The sequence below is a fragment of the Gymnodraco acuticeps genome, unplaced genomic scaffold (genome assembly GCF_902827175.1).
Source record: "Gymnodraco acuticeps unplaced genomic scaffold, fGymAcu1.1, whole genome shotgun sequence".
Classification (NCBI taxonomy): Eukaryota; Metazoa; Chordata; class Actinopteri; order Perciformes; family Bathydraconidae; genus Gymnodraco; species Gymnodraco acuticeps.
The window spans coordinates 2,064,258-2,090,844 of record NW_022990484.1 but is presented as its reverse complement, the minus strand read 5'-3'; the positions used below and the strand labels follow the sequence as shown (position 1 = coordinate 2,090,844).

Sequence of the window (26,587 nt, the reverse complement as noted above, 5' to 3'; positions counted from 1 at the left end):
CATTTACTTTCTAAAAAACTTTAGGAAAAAGGCTGTCTTGTTGCCTTTTTCTCAAATGTTAAGGTCCATCCCAACAGCTTGGTCTCATATCGGTTCTTCAGATTTCCTTTTCTTCTGTCTTGTTTTGAACAGTCACCATAGTGGGTGCTGCTTAGGAGCTGTGATGTGTGAACATGGGGGGTTGTGTGTTTACAATCCTTTGGTATCTCTTGTGTTTCCACTCTGCTGGCTTTGATAGCACAATGTCTTGGGCGGTAGGGGAATGAGCTTTACAGCGCCGGTTTCATGTCTTCTTTTATGTCCGTTTGTAAAGTTGCAGAGGAAGACATCTGAGAGGCCTTTAGAGTGTACACCCTGGATAAAACACCACGCATTGCGTTACACTTGAGCCATTTAGTTGTGAGGTAATCCTGGGTGATTTATACAAGTGAGAGATTCAAGTGTCGTGTTCAAGGACAAATCGTTTTTGAAGTCACAGAGTATAAGAAGTGGCTGTTATAGGGCGGAAAGCAACAGAGATTTGTATTCAGTCAGCTCTTACAAGGCACCTCAGGTCTTAAAAGCTTTGGATTTTGGCATGTAATGGGGCTGTAGAATCAACACTCAGTATATACACATTTTTCGTGGTATCGACATTAGACTAAAACGCATCGATTGGACTCCTTTGTTTACTTCCTTAAAAACTGACATCACTATATAACATAACTTGTGCTTCTATTGGCTAGCACTCCAACACATTGATATGCTGAGGAGCGGGACATTTCTGACACATCTCTAAGTGGTTGTCCAATCACAACAGAGCTGGCCAGCTAACCAATCAGAGCAGACTGGGCTCTGGTTTCAGACAGAACTACATGCCAATTTCAAACAAATGTTGAACAGGTTAAGATAATGAAGGGATGACTTTACAGCCATGGGTGAAAACTGAATCTTGACTTGGTTGGCAGAGGCATACAACCTCGAGGCAGTAATCTAGTTTAACTATATATTTTAATTAGGTGGTATGTTTGACACACATTTGTCTTAAATTACCCCGGCCACATCTTGCCTAAGGCTTGTAAATCTCAGAGTAGCAGCTATCTTTATCTCAAGTGCTAGACTTTACACTTTTCAGCTTTGCATGATATTCTTTTTCTGGGGGCTGAGTTCACTTCCACCAATGGCAGCTCATCCTCTGTTTCAATTACTTTTCCTTCAGACTGGAATTTTCTGTATCAGTATACAACGGGACTTTTAGCAGCCAACAAGTCACTGAAGGGATGTAAAAATGATGAATTCACACTATGATTCAAAGACTTGAAGATGCCCCTTATCTGTCTTTGTCTAGTTCTCTTTCTTGATTTCTCCCTCTCATCTCTTCCTCTCACATGTATCCACACGCACCTCTCATTGTCTCCGTCTCTCACTCATGCACGTGTGCACAGGGGAGCGCCAGGAGTGGATGGAAACTCTTCAGACGGCCACGCGCCCCCCCGCCTGCGGCTCCCAGAAGCGCTCAGACAGCCTCCCCCACCCGCCCTCCACAAACAAGCAAGGCTTGCTGGATCTCCGCGGTTACAAAGGCAGAGTGCTGGTGTCCCTGGCGGGGAGTAAAGTCAGGCTCTGCAAAACAGAACAGGTACTTCCAACACCGCCAGGACTTCCTCTCCACAGGATGACAGCTTCCTGTTTGAAAAGGGATGATAATAATCACAGCTTATTTGAAGCAGATGAGGTAGAGATGGAGATATTCATGAAAGATTTGGAGCTGTTCATGAATATCTAATGAGAAAAGTAAATATATATATGTGTAAAAGGCTTTAGGGCCCTGAGATACACTGTGCTCTATTTTGTGGGTAAAAAACGGGGTAGCCAACTTACAAGCAACAACTTTTACCAGCTACATTTAAAAGATGTGGGAAAAGGATGTTAAGTGTATATATGTATTGGAAACTAGACATTATTGGCAGATTGGGGGTTCCCCTGCATCATTTAAAAACTCAGCTGGGTGACATGCTGTTTGATACTCATGGTACCTGTCTCTGTAAATAGAGTTTGTAAACTGTACCCTGTAATTATGTTGTATGTCGTCCTTATTGTTGTTCTGTTGTTTTTATGTTACATGTGTAACTAATGTCCTGCAGGTCACCCTTGAAAAAGAGATCTTTTGATCTCAAGGGGCTTCACCTGGTTAAATAAAGGCTACAAACAAACAAACAAACAATGGGGGTTCATCCGTATAAAACAAATTGGCTTTTTTCCATTGGCCGATTTGGAATTTTGGAAAATTAGCCATTAGACGCCAATGGCCACCACAAAGTAATGTATGTATCATGTGAATTATCAAATATATGACTCATCTTGAAACCTGTTTTTTTTAGGCATAAACCCTAACAGTAGCTCAAGAGTTTAATTTCTGAGAGTCTGGCTAATGCCACGCAATTCTATGAACATGAGCTTGTAAACATGTCACAGTAGATCCACAAATTACAAATATCACCCTGAAAATGAGCATAATGGCCCCTGCTATGATCTAACTATAAAAACACTTGTCAGTAAGGCCACAATTTTGCACAGCTTTTAGTTTTTGAACAGTCAATAAAAACAGAACGGCTTGAGAAACTATGACTTATTAGTTCGTAGTATGGGTCATCTTCAAAAGCCCTGAATCCTCATCATAACTCAAATCTGTGGGGTTCCCCTTTGACACGCTGCTTCAGTATCATCGTGCTTATTTAAAGGGCTTTGCATCTGTTTCAGAGATAGTTTTGAAGACTCCCAAGGCTTTCGTAGTCAGTATTGGAGTATTTTCTGAATTATTCACTCTTTTTTTTAAACTCATATCCTCTTAACTGCAGAATTTAAAGACGAGATAAGTTTTCACTTACTCATACTTTTCTCTTGAGTCTTCCCTATTTGAAGTAAGTCCAATTATCCCGGATAGTCCCCCTGCTCACGTACTGAGACTGTGTTCTCCTCCTACTCCTGTCCCGGCAGCAAGATATCCTATCTGAGATGGACAGATATCTCAAACGCAGTGATACTATTACTTAAAGTGCCTCGCACGTCTTTGTGTGCATATTTGATAATGCCACACTCGTTCGACACGTCTCAATTTCTCTTTGGCTCTCATTTCATTTCGCCCTATCTTTTACTTTTGTTGTTTGCCTTTCATTATTTCCTTCATTAGCGTGAACAAACATCTTTGTTAGAATTGTCTTTTGGGTATCGCTCCACGTCAGCACATTTCCACATCCTTGATCTGAGACAGCAGGAGGATCGGAGGGAAAGAGAGAATCGGAGAGAGGACAAATTAATTGTATTATTTCAGCTTACGAGCTAAATCCCCGGCATAAATGCAGCTGCAGCAGCGGCGTTTTTTATATTTGCAGAGACGGGAAGGGAGGCGGCGAATAAAAGGCAAGAGAATAAGAGACTGAAACAAAGAGTTGGAAGTAGAACGCAGAAGTGGAAAGGGTGGGGGTGCAGAGGTCATATGAGCGTTGGTGGTTTGTAAGAGAAAGGAGGGACGTAGACAGTCGCCCTGTTCAAGTTCAGCGAAGTGGAGTATTTAATCTAACATGATGAACGAGCTATTGGATACATCATCCTCCCAGCTCCTCCTTCACCGCCCCTTCTCCACTCCTCACGGGCCGTAAGCCCTGTGATGAAGCTGTGTTTAAGGTCATTTAACCACCAAGGTAAAGAAAGTCAGACGGTGCGCAAAGTGTGACACACGCGTTACCTCCGAGAGTGATTTCCCTGCCATGGGCTGCATAGGCAGATCGCTGTCATGTATTACCAAGTCATACATCACACCTGGTAGTTAAAGGATTGATTGATAGTTGGTTCATATTTCTTACCGTCATCTAGTATGTCATTGAGCTGCCTACTATCTTAGGTGAACCTAGTTTCTCAGTCGTTTTTTCTCTCGCTTTCATACCTACTTTGCAAAGGCTCCACATACAGAAGAGCCTTCTCCGGTGGGAAAGGTATTCCGAGTATACAATAACAGCGATGACTGAGGATTTTTAATTAATCTCTACTTTAATTAGATCTCTTTCTCTTCCCAAGACTGCAAGGCCGTTTTGCTAAGAATTGTAACACAAGTGAGTATCGTTTTACCAAGGCCCTCCTGTTGTAATGTTAACCTTTTTAGGTTTACTATGAGTGCATTCATAGCTTGCCTCTAGCGGTTTCTATATAATCCACCGAATAACTTCCTCTATCCTGGCCCATTGATTTCAGTTTCCTTTGCCGCTGCCTCACAGACAGATATTCAAAATAATCACGTGTTTTGTCTCCATTGAGAGTTTTCTCTTTTAATTTCACCTTCCGCTCTGAGACACTCTTCGCCTACATTCTTTTAGAGTGGTTGAATGGGGTTGGCTAGAAGTCAAGGCCGCCTTTTCTTGTCTAACATTTTTTAGAATACCTCGACACTGAAGAGTGACCAACTCGCACAATAAGAGGTTAAAATGCTTTGAAAGAAATTCAAATTGCATGTATGACGGGAATATTCAGAGGTGACCTTTGCTCAGCACATATCAGGTTAAGGCTACTTAATTATTTGAGGACGGATTTGGTGCCTTTCCTGATTATAATTGATTTATTTTCCTTTTGAGTCAATGGATTCTTTCTTTCTTCTTGTTAAAGTCTTTTAAAAAGCTTAAAGTATTATGACACGTGGACAAAAAGTCCCTAAAAACCTGCACGCGTACGAACATTTCCCCTTAGGGGCCTTCCCCTCCCTAAAGCGCCCTATAGCCACCTACCTCTTGGCTGTTGTAATTGGCAGAGTTATTCTTACCTCTAATGCCTTTCCTTCCTCTCCTCATCCCTCCTTCCCTCCACCCTCGGTGAATTAATTGGAGAGGGCAGGAGGCCACGGCACATATTGGGTAGGTAACGAGTGGCGAGGGCTGGACGGCCGCTAACACCCAGCGCTCTAATTGGCTGCCTGAGAGGGATGAGGGTCATTAGGTATAGGTGACTGCTTTGCCCTCTCAGCACAGCCTCACACTCTCATGCACATACATTCAGTACATACAGTGTAGGCGCCTTCCAGTGTGACGCAGAACAATTATACAATGATACATGGGAACCATTCGTCCTTCTGTGTTTTAAATCATAGCCTTGTGTTGCATTTAAGATACTCCCCTTAACTGAGAAGCGATAATGCGCTTTGAATGGAGCAACCGTCATTATCCCGTCATGCGTCTTCAACCTACGGAACATACCGGATCTTAAAGAGCAATGACTAGCTGTAATTGATGGAATAAAAAAAGGCAAGATTCTTCTATTTCTGAGGAAAATCTCAACTTTGAGCTCAATTAGGACTTTGCCATCGAGTGAATTCACTTGTCTCGCTCCCTTGCCTTTGTCCCTTTATCTTTTTTGCCGTCTTCTGAGCTCACAGTGCCTTTATTACCCATAATGCTTCACGGATCTTCATGCTAGCATGTCACCACATTTCCATTCCTCTCATTCGGTCTCAATATCATTGTCCAGAAGTGTTAGGAAAGTAGAATAATTGCTTTTTTTACACAGTCATCTAAATGTGTTCAAGTCGTCTAATTGGGGCTAATGATGAACACATTACAACATTAGCCCCAATTGAACCGACCCACACAATTGGTTGGAAAACCTGCAGCACGCAAGTATTCAAGTGACTTCCTCCATGTGTTTTGTAAAATGTAGCCGTGCTGAGAAGTTTGTCACTAATTAGATGTAGAATTTGGCAACGCGCACACATTTGTCTCTCTTCTGTTAGACCATGTCTTTTCAAAAACCACCCTAATCAACAAAGATGGTGTCATTCATTTTCTTCTCTTTGTTTAGTATAATTAGTGCAAATTGTTTTCTTGGTGGGGAACAGTTAGCAGAGAAAACACACATGCTTTTATGGCTGGCACAGCATGGCAGCATTTAGCTCTCCTCGCTTAGGCGGTGTTCTGTAAGTCGCTGTAGAGGAGTGTTGGCACAGCTCCTGATTTATTCTGGCTTTCCACACACACACGCGCACACACACACAAGCTTTCATTCTGTCAATCGCTCAGCTGACCCCTCACTCATCTCACCCACTCTCAGCAGGGATTACCAAGGCCTTCTTTCTCTTATACTTCCCATCCCATTGTGTTCTCGCTGTCGTTCTCTCCCTCGTCTGTTGACTCACGTTTTTGGCTTCGCCCGTGCATTCTTTCTCTATTGAAATCTTGGATGCCTGTGTTTTTTTCCCTCTATTTTGATGTTGTGCCTATACTTGTGTGGGTGTAGTTGTACTTCTTCCTGTCTGTTTTTCTGTCTCTGCTCTGAGCTCTAGGCTATGGAAAATGGTCTAAACTGCAGTGAGTGTTGAGGGTGAAGCGGAGAGGGGCGGTGTGCGCTGTGTAGCAGAGTTACAGCGGAGCTTAGGAAAACTCTCCTTCTGCCTATAACCCCTATTTCTGAAATGGGTCTTAAGAGGCTGAGAGCTTGGGTTGCGTTGGATTCCCCTGAGACACCTTTTACCTTTCTATAGCTACGCCATTTTTTCCAGATATACGCACTCACCAGCCTCTCTTTCTGTCTGTCACACACGCATCCAAACGCCACGCACAGACTTGGCTTGTGCGTCATTGGTGCGAAGGAGAAAAAGCAGATGACTGTTATTGGTCTGTCACAGACTGTTTTCTCTCACACTTGAAGTGCGTCCAGTGCCATTTACCAAAATAAATACGTTACTGCGGGAAAAATAGTAGCCGAGACTGAGGATGTATTTACTTTGAGTGTATGTCTTCTTTTGTGTTTGCTACTTTTCATTAGACCAAGTGACATTCAAGTCCTATGCGAGAAACACTTTAATGAGGCCACCTTGTGGATGCCACCTTATTAGAAAGGATGTCTAATTTGGCCAAAAATGGCCCCTGGGTGGTGTCTAGGGAAGGACCCTTATATTTCCAGGTCCCTTTGGGAATACATTTTCTCTCATGTGGGTGTCTTAAAACGTTTCTGGATTTATTTTGAACATTTGCATGTGTACCTTTTAGCTTCATTCAAATGGGAAAGTCATCAAAGACAAAGAATATTCCTTTTTCTACATTTTGCGGTCACAGTGGTAGCAGGGAAAGTATTCTCCCTATATGCTTTCAGTATAGAATATAGGAAGCATCATTTAGGTTAGCTTAGCATAAAGACAAGAAAATAGCTACCTCGGCCAAACATCTATCAACAAATACCTAACATACTCAAAAAATATTGGTTTTAGTCTGTAAAAACAATTCACTTTTCTGATGAGTGACACTTGGACATCCCCCCACCATAAAATGCTAAGCGAAGCTACATAGTTGTAAGCGGCAGCTTCATATTTATAATAAAGAGAAGTCAGCGGTATTGATCTTCTAATCTAAATCTCAGCTAACTTTTCCCAATTGATTATTTACATATATTTTGTATTTAACATTTTCTAAACTGGTATGTTCTATAACGCAAAAAGACATTAGCTCACTATGTGTTCCATTGCACATATTTCAAGGACAGAACACTGAACGTCAGACAAAGCAAGGTTCAACATGTTTATTCCATTTTGTTGGCATATTAAATTCAATGGGTTTTCATGTAGATTTGTTGATATCTCTATTTTATCACTTCATAAATAAGGAAAATCCTGTCAGCAGCCATAAAATAAATCTGTCTTCTCCAAGTTTTTAGGACTCAAATGTTATATAAATCAGGCTATGAATGTTGTATGAAATAAACTCCTGTAAGAACCTTCGGAATATAGATGGGGATGAAACTTGAAAGATGTCGTGCTGCTGAAGTCGAGTTCTCTGGCACAGAATATGAGAAAACTCATCGGCCTTTAAGTATAAACAAAGAGAAAATAAAACAAAGATTTTTTCAAGGAGCTTCAAGAAAGAAGGATAAACTAAAAAAGTATTAGAAATCACTTCTCAAATTGCTAAAACTAACATTTAGACAATTATCCTTTTTTTTAAGTTTTCTCTTAAATATAATGTTTAAATAAGGCATTTCATGATGCTAACTATTGGTGAATTCAGCAGAAATGTACAGACACAAACTGAACAGAAGCTAGTAAAAGAAAACACTCTTAAGTGTATTATTGTTTTCTTTCCATTCGTCTGAAAGAAGAATCGTTATGGAAGCAAACAAGCCCAAAATCTCAATGTTGACCAGTGCTTGAACAACAGTTTTTTCCTGTGGGACCAATACATGTTGAGGATGCACTGTAATGTAACGACTTGACAAAATATTCCTATAGAGAGGCAAAGTCCCGCCCAACTACTTCCGGTCCATGGGACAATTATGTATTGAAGTCGATCCCGTTTGAATTGTGCTACAAATTACACATATGATGTTTGTCAATCTTAAAAAATCATTTCCATGTCAAAAAAGTCACAGTTTGTCTTAAAACTGTTGAAATATAAGACTATGAAAAATACGCAACTAGAAAGACTACAAATCCCAGAATCCCGGTCCCGCATGCTGGCTCTTACGGAACTGACTAACTCCCCTTGTGTGCATGTACAGCTCTCAACATGCCCAGACTTGTAGTGATTTTCACCTCTTTTAATACTTTTCGCCTCATTCTGAAAGAAAGAATTGAAATGTGCCAACATGTCGGCCATCTTGCTGTGTGGTGCGAGACGGGAGATGTAGTTCATTGAGCGGTTTCACACACAAAAAAGTATTACTTCACAGTTTTACGACACATTTAAAAAAATTTGACTTGCAAAATGATCTTTTAAATTGACAAACATCATATGTGTAATTCGTGGCACAATTCAAACGGGATCGAAAGATAATCTTTCTCTCCCCATTGACTTCAATACATCATTTTTCCGAAATAAGGTCCCGTGGAGCTCCACCGGAAAGGGAGGGACTTCGCCTCTCTATTAAATCTACAGATCCCCATCTCTCCTTTTTTGTTAATCCAGGACTATAAATCGGGCTTGGCTATAGCTGAAGTGGAACTGGCTGCTGCCAACATTAGAGACGTCGACCGCAGGGGCTTTGAAATCAACACGCCCTTCAAGAACTTCTGGTACGTCTAAAATGTGTGTGCTGTGTCTTTTTAGGTGTGTGTGTAGGCTAGGGAGAGACGTTTCTTCCCTAAGCTTGATCTTTCCTGAACACACCCTTTCATATTGCTTATTTCATCATCCTAAAGGGAATGTTATGTGAAGGAATATCTCCTGAAATGTACCCCCATCAGTGATGTACTCAACAGGTTGACACTACTAAATCTCCATTTGTATAACATTTTCTTTTATAGTACTTCCTTTAACAAATCTCCCTCTAATATCTCATATAGTATAGGAAATGCCCTTCACATACGCTAAGCCTCTTGCTTTACTGTATTTTAATCTCAATAATCATATCTCATAAATCATCCGTATTCACAGATAAAAGGGCAATCTTCTTTTGGTTAATCTTCTCTTACACATGTAAGGTATTAAGAGTTTCATAATGCGATATGTTAAGAGGACTTGTGGTGAAGGATGCTTGCATACATTGGCCTTTAAAATATACATTGTTATTAGATGAGCTTTGTTTTCTTACCTACAGAGTTGGAGGATTAATTCAAACTAGAATCCTTCAAGGCTTCATAAGAACTTCAACTTGTATGCCTAACCTAACCCTAACCCTCTCTTTATCCTTCCTCACAGGCCAAATATAAAATAATGTGTTTTTAAAGTTAAAATCAACTAAATGACTATTTATAATAAGTCCAAGTGTTTCTGCTTGTGAACCCAGTGATAATATTGGAAGAAGATACAGTCCTGTTTCCAGTTCACACTTTGAAAACATGACCCAAGAGCTGTAGGCATGAAGTTATACACTGCCATCCTGACCAACAACATAAATACTCATTACTTATGTTATGATGACAGACATCACGGTGTGGTCGCGAGGTCTCACTGACCTTATAAAGGGAAACTGCTAAAGTACACAGAGTACGCCGCAGGCACAACACCTTCAACTCATTTTAATTTCTGATTGATCAGGGAATTACATTGATTCATGATATACAGATGGATTTTAAAAGTAGCTTCTCACAGTAGAAATCTTGTGGTTGGTCCACTTTGATTTCACACAACTTTACCAGGGAATTGTTTTCATGCAGCACCCTAACAGTAACTTCACACCTAACCTGCTTTTTTTGGATTTGCAATAACAACAAAAAGGGTGAAAAAGCTTCCTGTTAACAGCCAGACCGAGCTGTTATGTTTCCCTATTTGTGGCATATTAGGTTGCAGTCTTGAAGGACGTTTCCAAACCTCTAGTTTACTGCGTGGAAGAGTTGGCAAATTTGTTGCATTTTCCCACCAGAATCCAAATGCATCACTAAAAGCCAGTTTGCTCTGCTCATCGGTTAGTGCCTCAGGCTGAAAAGTAAACACTGGTCTCAATAGCTTTTTGATCCATGCTATGATTGCTGCCTTCAGAGCTGCCCAAACAAATTGTACCAAGGAGGAAAACCAAACAGGGTTACATTTAAAAGGACTAAAGGACGCAGGTTTGAAAACGCCATTTAAAAAAAGCCATCCTCCTCTATTTCTTTCTTAAGTATAACCCCAGATACGGTAACAACAATGCAGTTAAGTGCAGCATCATTTTCAGATAATAAGATTTACATACGTTTGCATTTGCAAAACTGTTCCATCAGTGAGTTAAAAAAAATAGCAGTCCACGTGACTTCATGTTAACAGCTCTGGATTTGTTGTTAAAATGCTGCAGAGAAGGCGTGCACATAAGTAAATAAGAACTACAAGTCATCTCCGTCACGAATTAATACTCCATGAGATTCACTTTGATTGTCCATCACCTATAAACCAATTCACACACTTTTACCCTGTGTTTGTTTTCCTGTTAAAAGTAACGAGTATGAATGTCACAGGAGTTAGAACTCATCTCTAATGATAGGAAAATGATCTTCTCTCATTTGTTTTATTTGTTTGTAATGATTGGATTTGAAAACGCTCCCGTCACAAACCATCTTGCGGGTCATCGCACACATCGCAGACTCATCGGTCATAGCTGTAAACACACTACATGAAAACAGGGACCTGTACAGAAATCACTAATTCTGGATCAGGATTCAAAAACAAATCTCCCCAGGGATCTTAAAGCAGGAATCTCCACCACTGTATGGACCAAAGCCTTTCAGGTGACTCCAGTCACTGAGGGCCAACAATCAATACGTCTACTGCCTGTTTGTGCTATAATGGTCCATTTAGAACACAACCGTCACAGCTGCCTGGACAAAGCATGTTTGTTTGTGTGCACTATTATTTTTGTATACACTTTTGCCCAATGCCTTCTTTAAAGATTTCCCCCCCCCTCATTCCTCCACGTATACGTTGTATGTCCGATCGATCTGTTTGTCTCGGATCTCTTAATGGTTCCATCGTTGGGCGGCTTCGTTAATACGCTGGATGTAATTGCCATTTGTGTGGAACAAAAAAAAAGAAGGTGGAATTAAAATGAGCCCAGGTCCCCTGAAATGTTTTGATGAGGTGATTGTGAAAGGCTTTTATAGTGTGTGTATGTGTGTGTATCAAATCGATTGGTTGCCCTGGGAGCGTTCTCCTACCTGCTCAAGGTGGGGATTAGTGAGAAACTCATCTAATCACTTTAAGCTGTGGAGACTCACTTTGGCTTTCACATTGTTTTGCCACCGTTAAATGGACAGTCTTCAGCCCATTGTGGTAGAAAGGCAGACTTTTATGAGTAGAGAGAATGACAATGAGGCAGTGCACAGACAAAGACACTCAACTTTGAAGACAATGAAAACTTTTTTTCTTGATCAGAAAGCACCTCTACTAAGGTAAATCTGCAGACAATTGCCTAGCTCAAGGGCATATTGGAAAAACATCCATGTTTGTCTGGTTTGTTTTTGGGTTATGTATTGAAAGCTCACACAATTATTTTCTTTCCTTAGACAGAAAATGTTTCCTGATGAAAACTTTCAACAGCAGGGTCTTTGGATTATCCTGAGCGTGCAGGGCATTGTTTTTTGAAGGACTTGTTGTTGAGTTTTTTTAAATGACATTTTCCAAAGCTTTGAGCAGCACAGACATTTTTCTTTTCTTTAACTCAGAAAATCCCCCAATTGTCTTTATTGCATTTGCAGACATCAAAACGGCAATTATTTTGTCGTTTTGATTAAATGGCCCCTTGAGCAATAGGGTTGTGTTGAAGACCATCTGTTGGCGTACAACTTGGTCTCTGTATCAGCCTTAGATGTCAGTATTGAATCAAACATTATATTTCCTGCAAACATTAGCATCATGTGAATCTTGTGTATTCATTTTCTCTATACAACATCAAATTGGTAAAAGAACATCCTGATCCTGAAGGATGCACTTCAGCAGTTAAGTATTGTACTTTAATCTAGGTGGAACAGTATGAAGAGGCAGGTAATGAAAATAAATGGCCAAGCATCAGAGGCCGAGATGCACAGACTATTAAATGTCTTTCATAGTTTGAGCAGTAATTCTTGTTGTATAATGGACACAAAATAAAATGCCACTTGGTCAGTAAGGACAGTTTGTTTAGTCAGCATAGATATTAGGGGTGTTGAAATTGTTTCTACGATGCATCGCGATGCGGACGTGGACGATTCTGCATCGATTCAGTGACGGAACATAATCGATTATTGCGTAGTAACGTTGCTTCCTGATTTTACGGCCGTGGCTTTACAATAACGTTTTTTTTTCTGTCACTTTAATATCAAATCGGTCGGTGAGAGATCAGGGAACAGACATGACAGCGGCACAGCAACACCAAACACGGAGCAGTCTGCTTTATCCACCAACACAAGAACACCAGTCCAGAACCAACAGCAGAAGGACCCGCTCTGAATCACTCCGTGTCGCTGCGGCTCAGACACACAGAGATTTATGTTTTAAAGAAATACTCGCGTAACAATCATGTCAGGTTTTTGGTGGATTTAGTTAAGACTTGGATTGCAGAGTATGAATGTCCTCTTGCTATTTTCAGACGATACGTGTGTAAAGTTTGTGAAGGCAGGAGGAAAAAGCTTCCGCGATCACCGTCTCCTCTCTGTTCCTCCAAGCCCCGCCCCCTCCCTGAAAATAATGAGTGACAGGCTGATAGTGACCCGATAGAAACTTTATTATTCACTTAATCACTGATTGAGATATGATGAAGCTAACTTAATCTCCTACAATCATGGGATTTATGTAGCAGTAACACAGAGAATGTAAGTGTGCACCCACATAAATTAAATTAATGTCAAGACATTTATGTTATTGATTTCTGAAGCACTTTCTAAATACTAAAAATGGAGTTCATATGTATTTACTGCATGTATTCATTGATGAAAAATAAGCCATGTGCAGTAATATAGAAAATTGAGGATGCAACGCATTGGTATGAATCGTGATGCATCGGGATATCTGTTACGGCCCGTCCACACAGCAGCTTTTGGCGATTTGTCCACCGCTTCCAGCGCGTCTCCGCCCATTGACTTTGAATGGGGATGACGTCACTTTCCCTCGCTTGTCGCCGAATTGCATTGTGGGGGGGCGAGGTGAAGATTTCCAGGATGTTCAGGATTTCAAAGTTGAACAATGTTCAACTTTTGAGGCTGAGCTGGAAGCGACAGCCAATCAGATCCGTTTATGCAAATCTGACAGTTCAAGCGCTAGCCAATCAAACCGCGTGCAAGCTGGGAGAACGAGACCCGCATTTCATTTCTATATTCCACAAAAATGGAGGAGAAGTTAGTTATTGCGGTAGCAAATCACCCGGTTCTTTATGACCAGTCCCTATTTACTTACCGGGATACAAACCGGAGGAACCAGGCATGGAGGGAGGTGGCAGAGACAGTGGGTGAAACTGGTAGGTTTTCGCTTGTTTGGGGATTTTATATCCAGTTTACTTCGTTGCTAGTTTACTTCGTTGCTAGCAAGCATAGACAGTATCATTAGCCAGCATGGAATGTAGCATAAAATAGCACCATAAACATTAATCTCATAAATGTTCAAAATGTTAAAAAAATAAATGTTCATCATAGCCCTTCCTATTTGACAATAGTGTAGAAGAACCGGGTTTTTTTGCTTTGTATGTCGGGGGCGGGATATTCATGTGATATTCATGTGATTGGTTGTTGGTCGCGAAATCCCCAAGCTGTCAGACACGCCCAGCTCCAGGATTTTCAAGATTTGGTCAAAGCTGCTGTGTGGACACACCGTTACGGTACGTCCACACAGCAGCTTTAGACGAATCTTCCATCGCTTCTCTGCCCATTGACTTTGAATGGGGATGACGTCACTTTGCCTCGCTTTTCGCCGAACTGCATTGTGGGGGAGCGAAGCGAAGATTTCCAGGATTTCCAGGATTCAAAAATTGAGCAATGTTCAACTTTTGAAGCTGAGCTGGAAGCGTCAGCCAATCAAATCCCGTTTATGCAAATCTGACAGTAGAAGCGCTAGCCAATCAAACCGCGTGTAAGCAGGGAGAACCAGACCGCAGTTCATTTCCTCATATTCCAAACGAGAAATTACGGTAGCAAATCACCCGGTTCTTTACGACCAGAACTATTAACGGGATACAAACCGGAGGAACCAGGCATGGAGGGAGGTGGCAGAGACAGTGGGTGAAACTGGTAGGTTTTCGCCTGTTTGGGGAGTTTATATATATATATATATATATATATTGCTCGCATAAAATCCCCGGGGTTTTTTGCTTTGTATGTCGGGGGCGGGAGATTCATGTGATTGGTTGTTGGTCGCGTTGCTCGCAAAAAATCCCCAAGCTTTCAGACACGCCCAGCTCCAAGATTTTCAACATTTTTGAAAAGCTGCTGTGTGGACGTACCGTTAGGTTTCCCGAAAAGTGACTGGAGATGAGAACCCGCTATGCAAGTACTACAACTGAGACTGTGGTGAAGTGTCAAAAAGGCTTTATTTTGTCCACGACACTGACAAGGAGTTGACGAAGCACACGTAGAGAGAAAACGTGGAGCTGGGCTGATCAGGAGGGGAGGCTGGACGTGGCAGGCAGAGCGGCTGGAGTATGTGGATCTGGAACAGGAAAAACAAGCAGGATTAGGAAATGATCTCCCTTCACTAGGAGCATCAAAAAGTCACTAGGAAAAACCACTAGTAGGCCTGGACGATAGTTTACCACTGAAGAATAAACGAAGAACTGGCGAAGTCTGAAGATGGGAACCAGGGTTTTAAGCAGGTGCAGATGAGTAGTGGCAATCAGTGAGATGAGCAGCAGCTGAGGAGGTGAGTTGGCGGGAATCGGAATGTAGGTAGCCACGCCCAGCCAGGGAGACAGACACACAAGCCTCATCCCAATACCCCTCCTCGACTCCTCTCTTCCCCTCCTCCGGGACTTGACCCGGAAATCGATCAAGACACGCCATTTTGAAGGACGTCCCAATAGCTGAAATGCACACGGAGGGGTGAGGGAGGAGGGGTGCGGGAGGAGGGGTGCGGGAGGATACATGCAAGCAGACTACGCGGAAGTGTTTTCACTAAAAGCCCCGCCCCCACCTTCACAGCTGGTCGATTTCAACAGAGGAAAACCGACAACTGGAAGATGAGTGGAAAAGCGTCACATACATGTATAAGTGCTCACAGCTCCGTGGGAATTACTATGTGCAATTCATTTCTAAAAGGCTTTCACATTACTATAATTATATTTTTATTTAAATGAAGGCTACATTTTACACCAAAACGGAAGAGAAAGATTCATTCATTTAAATAAATATTTAACCAGAAATGGGCCGGTTCTAACAGAGCGTCCACACAGCAGCGTGTGTTGACGCTTGGAGGTGGGCGTATCTGAAGCTTGGGGATTTTTTGCGACCAACAACCAATCACATGAATCTCCCGCCCCCGACATACAAAGCAATAGCAAAGTTAAAACGAAGTAAACTGGATATAAAATCACCAAACAGGCGAAAACCTACCAGTTTCACCCACTGTCTCTGCCTCCTCCCTCCATGCCTCGCTCCTCCGGTTTGTATCCCGGTAGATGAACAGAGACTGATCATACAGCACCGGGTGATTCACTACCGCTATAATGAATTTTCCCTCCATTTTTTGGAATATGAGGAAATGACCTGCGTAGTCTCTCCCAGCATACACGCGGTTTGATTGGCTAGCGCTTGTACTGGCAGATTTGCATAAACAGGATTTCATTGGCTGACGCCTCCGTCGAGGCGTCAAAATTTGAACATTGCTCAACTTTTGAAGCCAGCAACGCTCCACGTCGCTTCCCAAAATGCAGTTCGGCTAAAAGTGACGTCACCCCATTCAAAGTGAATGGGCAGAAGCGTTGGAAGCTTCAACGCACGCCGCTGTGTGGACGGGCCGTAAAGGGTTATTCAGTTAAAGGTCCCATGTCATGGCCATTTCCACTGATCATAATTCCATTGTTGAGGTCTACTAGAATAGATTTATACTGTGCAATTTTCCAAACTCACATTGGTTTCGCATACAGCATCTCTGTATAGTATGTGTATTCAGCAGTATTCACTCTCTCCACTAAACGGCTCGTTGCAGCTCTTGCCCCCCCCCCTCCCTGTGAGCCCAGTGTGCTCCGATTGGTCGGGACCAGTCGGGACGTTGTGAATCGCGCTGAGCTCCGTAGAGGTGTAATTTCCTTGTTTAGCGATACACAGCGAAAGACAGCCAAACTCTCAAGGTTGATAAACGCTGTGAGAATGGGTCTGCAGAGAGAATTTCGCCGCGATCCCAACTGTTATCAGCCTGCAGCCAGGGAGGAGAGATCAGCAGAGCTGCATGCACTGAGTGTGTGAGGAAGTCCGTGGATTGGTCAATTTGGACCAATCAGCGGGGGCTTAACGTAACGGCTCCGCGGACGTAACGTAACGGCTCCACGGATTGGTCCATTTTGTTTCCGGGGACGACATGACATCATGATGTACCCGGAAGAATCAAATGGACAGTGACGTATCCCCAACGAGGCGTTTTGGGGAGGTATTTTCTGTGTTAGAGTTTTACTCCCTACATGGTGTACTTTGAGGGTTTTGACTCTGCAGACCATTTACATGCATACAAACCTTCATAACACACAAGGGGACGGGTAATAACCGGAAAAGCATGACATGTCACCTTTAAGCCCGATGAGAGGGGATACATCTGTGCACATGTCATCATTAACAGACGTCGTTTAAAAGTGACGTTTGAGTGAACGAGGACATCCTAATTAATACTTGAGGACTCCTCTGTCCTTGCGTCACCTCCTCGTGTCTCTCGCTCGCATCTTACGGAGGCGGAGCTAAGACGCAAGGAAGGGAAGCGGATGAGGGAAAGGAGGAGTCGAGGAGGGGGGATGAGGCTATAGACAAACAGACAAAACAAACACAGACAGGGGAAAAAGAAGGAGGAAGTACTGCAGATCCAGAGTTGGGTGTAACGCGTTACTGTAATAATATTACTTTTGTCGGTAACGGAGTAGTGTAACGCGCTACTTTTCTAATTCAGTAATCACACTACAGTTACTAACATTGCCCCGACACGCGTTACTTCGTTACTTACTAAAATCAGTCATAATCAAACCTCAACAAACACCTGCAAAGAACACATGCTAAGGTGAAGCTAACGCACAGCTGTTTGTTGTTTGTTTATATCACACACGTAGTCTGTTCTTCTGCTCTGTTTTCCGGTTGTTGCCTGTTTTGAATGACGAATACACACTACCGCCGCCTGCTGGTAAGGAGAGTTGTTGCCACTCACGCATGCGCAGTTCGTACGTGCTCGGCTGAAGTCTTGGCGGTGTGTTCCAGTGCGACACATGGCCAACACGCAGGAGAACACGCCGACGCAACAGCGTGAGCAGAGATATACTGAGCAAAATACAGATAGCAGGAGACAGAGGACAGCCACGGTCAGATAGGAAAACATTCAGGAGCGATCTGGATCAGTCTTATGCGACAATGGAAACTGAACTAAAGAGAACATTTGAAACTTTAGCAGTCTGCGTGATCTGCCTGCAGGGAGGGGACATCTTCAGTCATTTCTCAAACTTTAAAAAGTTCCTTCAGTGCCACAAGTGACATTATATAAATGTTTACACAGGCTGACCATTATGTTTAGAAATGGTGGGGCCATAGTCACAGAATACACTTAATTATTTTTCAATTCTTTGTTACCGTCTTCCCAAATACCACTTTATTCCTACTTTAGGTCAATAAGTCAAAGTCAACTTTAATATCAATCTTTCAGTTTGTATGTAGAGAGATCGAAATAACGTTTCCAACAATCCCGAATACAAGAATACAATATAATATATTAAATATGTATACAAAAAGGTTGCATGCTTGATTGATGTAAAGTCTACCAAATCAGCCACTTTTTTCTAAATCTTGGAAACATAATGATAGATGTAACTCACGTTTGACATTGTATTGGAAGAACTCTTATTTTTTGTGTAGCTCTGTGAAGCCAAAATATATTTAGAGTAGTAAATGGTATTTCAATTTGTAGTCCAATTTTCAGCTATATTTGACCCGGCAAACAAACTGTACATAGTTATATTTTTGAAAAGAGTCGGATCACTTGCTTTTACAACAAGACCATAGAGATGTAATCAAATCCACATATCAAAGCACATCATTGTGAATAAATACTTTTTAGGGTTAGACACATGCATTTTCAAAGCATTACACGGAACATAACCTTCTATTTGATAATATGAACCACTTTATATTCAACTCTCCTAACATTATGTGCATAATGCAGCACGCTAAAGGAGCCGTATGCCGGTTCATCATTCAGGAAGAATTAGATTTTCTCACTTACATGTACAGTATGTTGAATAGGGAGCATAAATGCTTTCAACAGCAAAAAGATAAGAGGACATTGGTGGAATAATGTCAAGCGACAGCACACCAAAATTAGATTTTCAAATGTAATTTTGAAAATAACTTTTTATATAAAATACATTTTCATGAGTTGGGACCAATACCAGGTCCTTTGGTGAAAAGTGAACCCTGAAGTCGACTGAGCAGAGCAGTGTTTTCAATGAAGGTCACGTTAGATTTAGTTTGAATGTAATGGTTTTACATTCTTTTAAATATGATTATTGCGGGGATATTTATCATTCAGGGACGGGTGGCGCAGTGGTCTGTGCGTTTGATCATCAGATCAAGGGGGCGTTGGGGAACTCCAGTTCGAAACCCGCTCCCGCCACACTGCGTCAGGCCGTTGTGTCCTTGGGCAAGACACTTCACCCGAATTTGCTCCTGTGGGTATTGTCCACAGTAGATGACCATTACATGTATGATCTGTATGTGTAATGTGTATTTATAAAGCGCTTTGAGAGTCTTTGATAAAGCGCTATAATAAATATAAGGATTATTATTATTATTTATTCTGTTTTTCCATAATGTAGGAAAAGCTGCAGCTAGGTTAGAATTGTCTCAGCAAGAACATCAAAAAATCCACTTAGTGTCACCTCTTTGTTTTTATTTTATTTCACTTGTATTTAAAAAATACAAGGTTTTGGTTGTCGGCCTGATTCTTGTCTTGGAGCCAAGCTGCTCGTTTTTAGTCTTTATGCGATACTAAACTGATATAACCATCTCCTGGCTTATATTGAAGTATTCTTCATATGTGTGGAGCACTCTGAGCCTATAGCTTTAATAACCAGATCATTACAAGGGAGCAGCGTGTTTTAACATGAGAGCTCTATGACAGGGCAGAGTATAATGGTGGTATGTAGCCTGTTGTTGTGACCGTGATAGACATATTACAACAATACATGAATGCTTGAAATATTATATTTTAGTTTTTTAAATAGCCTCTCACATGAGCGCTGTAGTCTTTGCAGTGTGTTCAAATGCAAGACGCAGGCAACGTAGGGCCACGCAACATCCCTGTCACCACTGGTCCTTTGCTGTCCGTTCAGTGTGTCTAAGCTTTAAACATTAACTACACTTGTAGCCGGAGAAAAGGCAACAATGTCAGTTGTTACTTTACTCCACCACTACAATTCCCAAATAATTCTTCACTCTGTATTCCTCCTCACCACCTGTTGACCTTGTAAACTGTAGTTTAGTTTGCCCCGTCACCTGAGACCAGCGTTCACTTCATATCTAAAACTGCGGCTCGGGGAACCTCCACATACTCTCTCCTCCCTTTGCTCCTCTGTGGTTTTGGAGGCCGTGCTGTAGTTCATCTGTGGACGTGAGCAGTCCTCTCTTTAGACGGGCCTGGGGCAGAGAGCGATGGGCTCCCAACGTCTGAACCCAATCAACCTATCGATCTTTGTCGGGGTACTTGGGCGAGGCGGTGCACATCCTCTGCTTCGGGCATAAGCTTCCCCCTCCCCATCGTCTCCTTTCCCTTCCTTATCCTCAGTCTTACTTTAAACCAGTCGCCCGGTTGCCATGGAGACCAGTGGTCCCATTTCTCCTTCCTAAGTGCTTCTTTCGGTCAAGCTAAAACTCTCTCTCTCCTATTTCCTCTCAGTTTTATATGCCTGTCCATCTTGCTGTCTGTCTTCGTCTCTTATCCCCACACATACGCACAGATCGCTTGTTACATACGCTTATCGTACCCTTATCTAATTCTGAGTTACTCGCTGCAACTTTTCCAACTTCTACTCATCACTTTCTCCATCAGAAACACGTTCTTTCTGTCCCTGCCAGCTATCTTTATAAGTGCTTGTTAGACAGAATATTACATCATTAAGTTGTGTATGTGTGTGTGTGTGTGTGTGTGTGTGTGTGTGTGTGTGTGTGTGGATAGATTGAGAGACAAGTGAGTGTTCTGAAAGACGGCCAATTTGGGAGCTATGACAGTTAAGCCATTAACTATGTGGGTTGTGTGCATATTTATTACACATCATATCAAATGAAATATGGATGGTTTGACCCTCCTGGTTGCATCAGTTTAATGAAAAGATAAGATTGAGCCAATTTAACTTAAACTTGCTCTTGTAAAAGACACTTTATGGCAAAAAGTATTTGGAAACCAGACTGCCTCTACTTTCCTTGGAAGGCTTATTGAATACTTGACAGGACTGATTTTTCTCCAATTCAGCCACATTAGTGCAGTTAGGAAATGATGTTGGGCAATATAAGACCCGGCTCGCTGTCAAAGTTCTTCTTCATTCCTAAAAGTGTTGAATGGGGTTTAGATCAGGGCTGAGGTCCAGATTATCCTAAAGTTTGTGTACACGCATTGGAGTTTTTTTTTTTTTAATCGAGGTAAAGAATTAGAAAATCCTGGTTTTCCAGTCAAAGTTTGTCCCAGATAAAATACATTTCTTAAATATGCATAGTGTAAGTATTTCTCATTTTATATGAAAACGTATGCATTACAAAGACTTGACACATGACACGTTGTTAATACAGTAGTACAGACCGCTGTCGAGGACTTATTGACCGTTGCTAAGGAGGATCAAGAAAGAGAAAGTAAAAGACGGAGCGCTGGACGTCAGATAAACCACCAGAATAAGGCAGAGAGGAAGTAAACACTAACAGGGACACGGTATGGGCTCTGCAGTGTTTAAGGACTTTTTTTCTTAGAGGAAGAAATACAATCATTTTTAAGTCAATAAAATCATTTCAATTAATATTGGGAATCGATTCCTTAGTTTGTTTAGTATATGGCCGTGTAATAAGCGGGATAATGTGCAGCGACTTGGTCATTATGGGGAAAAGTCGGGTGTTCTTTTCCCCATAATGACCAAGTCGCTGCACATTATCCCTTACTCAACACACTATACTTATGACAGCACAAAAGCTGGTAGAAAGAAAACCTGTAACATACATTTACAATGATTTCGTAACCTGGAAAGTTTTGATATTAGTATATATCAGTTAAAGGTGGGGTAGGTAAGTTTGAGAAACCGGCTCGAGATACACTTTTTGTTATATTCCATGGAATGCTCTTAACATCCCGATAGCAATGAATATCTGAAGTGCTTTGACAACAAATACATAAAAAAATGTCATCTGTGGAAGCCGTGGTACTGTAAAAAGTACAACCAATCCGGATTGTCAGCCTTCCATCTCGTGCACGCACAAATGTATCTCGTGCCCTCATTGGGCGTGCCGTCATTGGGCGTGCATTGCGCGTTCATGTGTGTTGGAGGAGGTGCTCTGTAAGGAAGTCTGTGTACTTTCAAATGTTAGTGCACTCGAGCCGGTTTCTGAAACTTACCTACCCCACCTTTAAGGCTGGCTCCGTTAAGGATATACCGCTTAAAAAAACGGGTGTTGAAAATATATCATTAAACTATAATGAGATGATTGTCTTGTCTAAGCCGTTTGCAACTTCAATCACATTTTTAAAAACAAAAATCTAATTTTTTTATCAATCGCACGTATTGTATAAAAATGTCAATCATTCTCAAAACCACAGGCTTCATGCGTCCATCATCCGCTTCACTGTCAAACACTACAATCTTAGAGCTCTCATGTTATTCCACCGGCTCCCATGTAATTATGTGGAAAGTTCTCAATGCATTGCCTAATGGAAGAACAGTGGTAAACTCTGTATATCGACGCTGTAAATGTCTTTTTCCATCACCATTTCTTAACTTTTTTAATATAGAAATAATTTCCTGAAAACGCATCGAGCATTAACATTTTATAGATTTTTGGGGCAAGGTGAGACAAATAGATTTACCTGCCCTGCCCACTCCCCTATCAATTTCACCAAATCTATTGCAATCACACATCGGCATACACACTCAGCAGACTCCCAAAAACAACTCCAAATACTACACACCCCCTAACACTGCCAAGCGATACTTTGCTGTTTAATTGCTCTCTCAAATCAAATCAATAACACTGAGGCATGTGTTGGGGTGGTGGGGCTAAAAAATCAATCGTTGCAGCTTCACGGCCGAGTCAGAACAGGAGAAGGAGGAGTGGATTGAAGCGGTCCAGGAATCGATCGCCGAGACACTCTCCGACTATGAAGTGGCGGAGAAGATCTGGTTCAACGAGGCCAACAAGAGCTGCGCCGACTGCCGCACCCCGCAGCCGGAGTGGGCCTCGGTCAACCTGGGCGTGGTCATCTGCAAGAAGTGTGCAGGTATATGTATGCTAATCTACTATTGCCTTCCTTCAACTCTCTGATGCAGAGTCCCATGCTAGAAGCAGGCAAAAGAACATGCTGTACTTACAACCCCCCCATAAGTAAACATGAAGCACTTTGAATGTAAGCCAACAGGCTGTAAAAACAACTTTACTTGATCATTCTTAAATAACCAGCAAGACCACTATATAGGGTTTGTAATGTAACTCTTAACTTTTTTGGGTCAATAGTTTCCCTTTCATTATTTAGAAAGTTTTCCTGGAGAAATATGTTATTTAATACAAATATTTGAAAAACAGAGACAAAGTTCTGAGACTGGTGAAAACTTTTTTTGAATATATATATATATATATTTATTGGCATTTTGTTGATCCAACACAAGACATGGAATATAAAAGACCTTCTTTCCTTCAAATATTTAGGTTAGAATTTAATTAATAGTGAAAGTTTTTTATTCAGTTATTATTTTCAAAATAAATCTATTAAATATAGTGAGTAAAGGTAAACAGAGGAACAACATCGTATTTGAAAATGTTCTAACATGTTTCAAAAACCTTGGAGTAGAAAAAGCATGTTTAGCACTCAATCTTAATTGTTACAAATGGTCTGGTGTTTGTTTGTGTCTGCGTGAAAGTGTGCTCTGACCCAGAGGCTCTTTTGGAAGAAGTTCTCAGGTGATAAGCCACTTATGGGAGTTGGCGCCTGGCCTCTAGACTCTCTAATCTATTTGCCAATCCTGGATGGCTCAGATGAAATGACAACAAAGATTTAGACACAGGCAAGACCCTGAGGGATCCCAAACTGCCTCTTGACCCGCTAAACATGATTAGAGAAGGAGCAGCCATGCCTGATGTCACTCTTCTATCCACTCCTCCCTCCCCTTCCATATCTACCCTGGGCCACAGATTCCTCCCAGTTTCATAAGTTTAAATGCAATTCCTCACCTCCGCAAAGCCCATGTAATTGGTACGCATTAGATATCCAACATCCCTTTTCAAACGTTCTTAAATGATTTCATTTGCTGGACTGTTTAATATTACATTTTGTCGACATGCTGGGTGAGAGAGGGGGAATATCTGCAACAAGGAAGCTGTCCTCAGACTCTGCTCTCCTGAAATTAGGTGGCGGCCCATTTGGAATACCAATGACTGCTCATGCTTTTAATTAGCGCTCCCATGTCATTGACAATAAAGAGAAAATCTGAAAGAGGGGAGAAATAATGAGAGGGCTAATGGTAAAAATGATCCTAGATTGGCTTTCATCTTTTTATGCCAAGATGGAATTAATTTTAATAGTTTCTAGCTTCACCCTCTGATTTAGAGAGATTTCATTCATTTTTCTTTGTATGCTTGGACTTGAAAGACTGTTAGCTTTTTTCAATTGCATGAAAAACGATAATTTGTGAATATTTAAAAAAGAATCTCAACAACAACACAACCACACTAAATCCTGGCTGAAAGTGTTGTTTCAAAACATTATTTGTAGCCAAGGCTAACTTGTGTCTTTTAAAAAAAAAAAAAAATTACATCAGAAGATAAACACATTTCTAATCCGCTGCTGATTTGGGTTTTATCCAGTTTTCTTATTCGCTTCTATTAGAAATAAAAATGCTTTCAACCTGCATTTGTTTGAATGTTTACTGGTAAAAAAACAAGTCTATTTTCTATGAAAAAAGGACCCTACTTCTCACTTGATTAATCATCTAAGTTAACATTTTCCGCTACGTGTTAATTGACTATAATATTCTTAAATAAAGCATAATGCACATTTAGTACATTATGATGCCATTTACATTAAAATAGATGATAAAGCAGGATATACTTTAGCACTTGGCTACCCTATGATCGACATGTAGCTTGTGTTTCCTCTCTTTTCCACCTTTTCACACAATCCAATCATACAAACCAGCGGATAGTGCTTTAAACCACAGACTCTGAGGCCTTTCTCCACACATGTAATTGCAACAAACTCAGGATGCAACTTGTAGACACATCTGCTGGCAACAGTTGCCATGGTAACAGACAAATGCAGTGCTCATAGCTTCGCCTTGTTTCCTTTGACTCGTCATTGAGTGAGGGGAAAATGCCACACAAGTACACAGGGTTAGAAAAGCACTCCACGAACTGTCGTGGGGAATGTTTTTAATTGGCATCCTGAGTGTGTTTCTTTAGTGATAGCTGCTGTGATGGGAATGCCCTTTTCTTTGTCTTGTTTTTTTTGGTTCAATCAGAATGATGAATACATTTACAACAGGCTATTTATATGTAAAGATCTCACCATGTGCCCAGTGCAACGTGTGCATGAACACGCTTTTTTTCAGCTTCATTACCCTTACACAAGTGAAAATGGTCCTGTGGAGCTGTAAGGCTCAGCGGATAGAGCAGGGGTGTCAAACTCAAGGCCCGGGGGCCAAAGCCGTCCCGCAAATTCATTTTATGTGGCCCTGCAAGAGCTTGCAAAGAATATAATACGTTTATTATACGTTTACCCCCTGGGATAGAGCGTGGCTGTGGAAATGCAGCAGGTGCCCAGAGTGACACATTTTCAGACAAAAGTGACAGAATCTTGTTGTTTTTGGCCTTTTTTTATCAAGCCGGACTCATGTGGTTTCAAAGACTGTTATCATTCCTCTCCTTTCAATGTGACTTTTGGGATTGACAAACTATTTTAAACTCAATTCTGAACACACTTATGCATCCCCACTTGACTTTATCATTAACTTTTCCAACAAGATATTTTATAATAACCATAATGGAAGAAAATGTCTTCTATTTATATTCATAGGGACGATTCAATTGCTACTTTTATTAGAAAGTGAAAATATTTATTTTGGCAAAACATCCAGGATTATAGTGTTTCTCTCTTGGCAGACTTTTTTTCAAACCAGATAATTCCCTTTTAAACAAACAGGTTGCAAGTCCAACATTACTTGTGTTAGACTGTGATTGTTCAAGTGTATACAGTAACTACCCCAGAAAATGCTGATGTAAGGGATAACTGCTCAATTTAAGTATAATATGTTATACAATTGAAAGAACAGGGCTTATACATTACACATTCAAACATGTGGTTGGTATTTTTAGAAAAGCACTCCCATACCTAATGACTGTTCTTTTGTAAATATTGGTAAGCATTTTTCTGATTACCATAACATCTCATGTGGCGTTCCACAGGGTGTAATACTTGGTCCGCTCATGTTTCTTTTCTAGATACATGCTTACACTGAGCTAAATTATATATCCACACAACTGTTCATTTTCATATTTCTGCAGGAAATCTTCTACTGTCTTTTTGTCCTATTCACTATTTAATCACATCAAGTCTGACCACAATGGGATTTGGTTTGGCATATTGGATAACAAATCCGATCTGGGAGAAATTAGACCAGTCCATTAATTTTATGATTTGTTCTGCTGAGCATAGACATGATGAAGTATCAGTATTTCGGACTCAATCATAATCACTAGTTATCAAAGAAGATTTCCAAGACTCTCTTTTAATAACTCGGATGACAAATAATACCAAAATGTTCAGCATCTGTGTCAAGA

The 26,587-nt window shown here is 41.2% G+C and overlaps 1 protein-coding gene and 1 long non-coding RNA gene across 3 annotated transcripts in view; one reads left to right on the top strand and one right to left on the bottom strand.

Annotated features, from left to right (window-relative positions):
• Positions 1-26,587, top strand: part of zmp:0000000660 (arf-GAP with Rho-GAP domain, ANK repeat and PH domain-containing protein 2) — a 123,085-nt gene that overhangs the window by 25,868 nt on the left and 70,630 nt on the right. For both annotated transcript variants that reach the window (XM_034226297.1, XM_034226299.1), the window contains exons 9-11: positions 1,425-1,618; positions 8,916-9,022; positions 22,837-23,036. In XM_034226297.1, the coding sequence (XP_034082188.1) occupies positions 1,425-1,618; positions 8,916-9,022; positions 22,837-23,036 (501 nt within the window). The remainder of the gene's footprint in view (positions 1-1,424; positions 1,619-8,915; positions 9,023-22,836; positions 23,037-26,587) is intronic.
• Positions 14,895-15,229, bottom strand: LOC117552715. Its single transcript, XR_004570019.1, has 2 exons — positions 15,136-15,229; positions 14,895-15,032 (listed from the first exon to the last, which is right to left on the bottom strand). It is a non-coding gene; the product is annotated as an uncharacterized LOC117552715 (long non-coding RNA).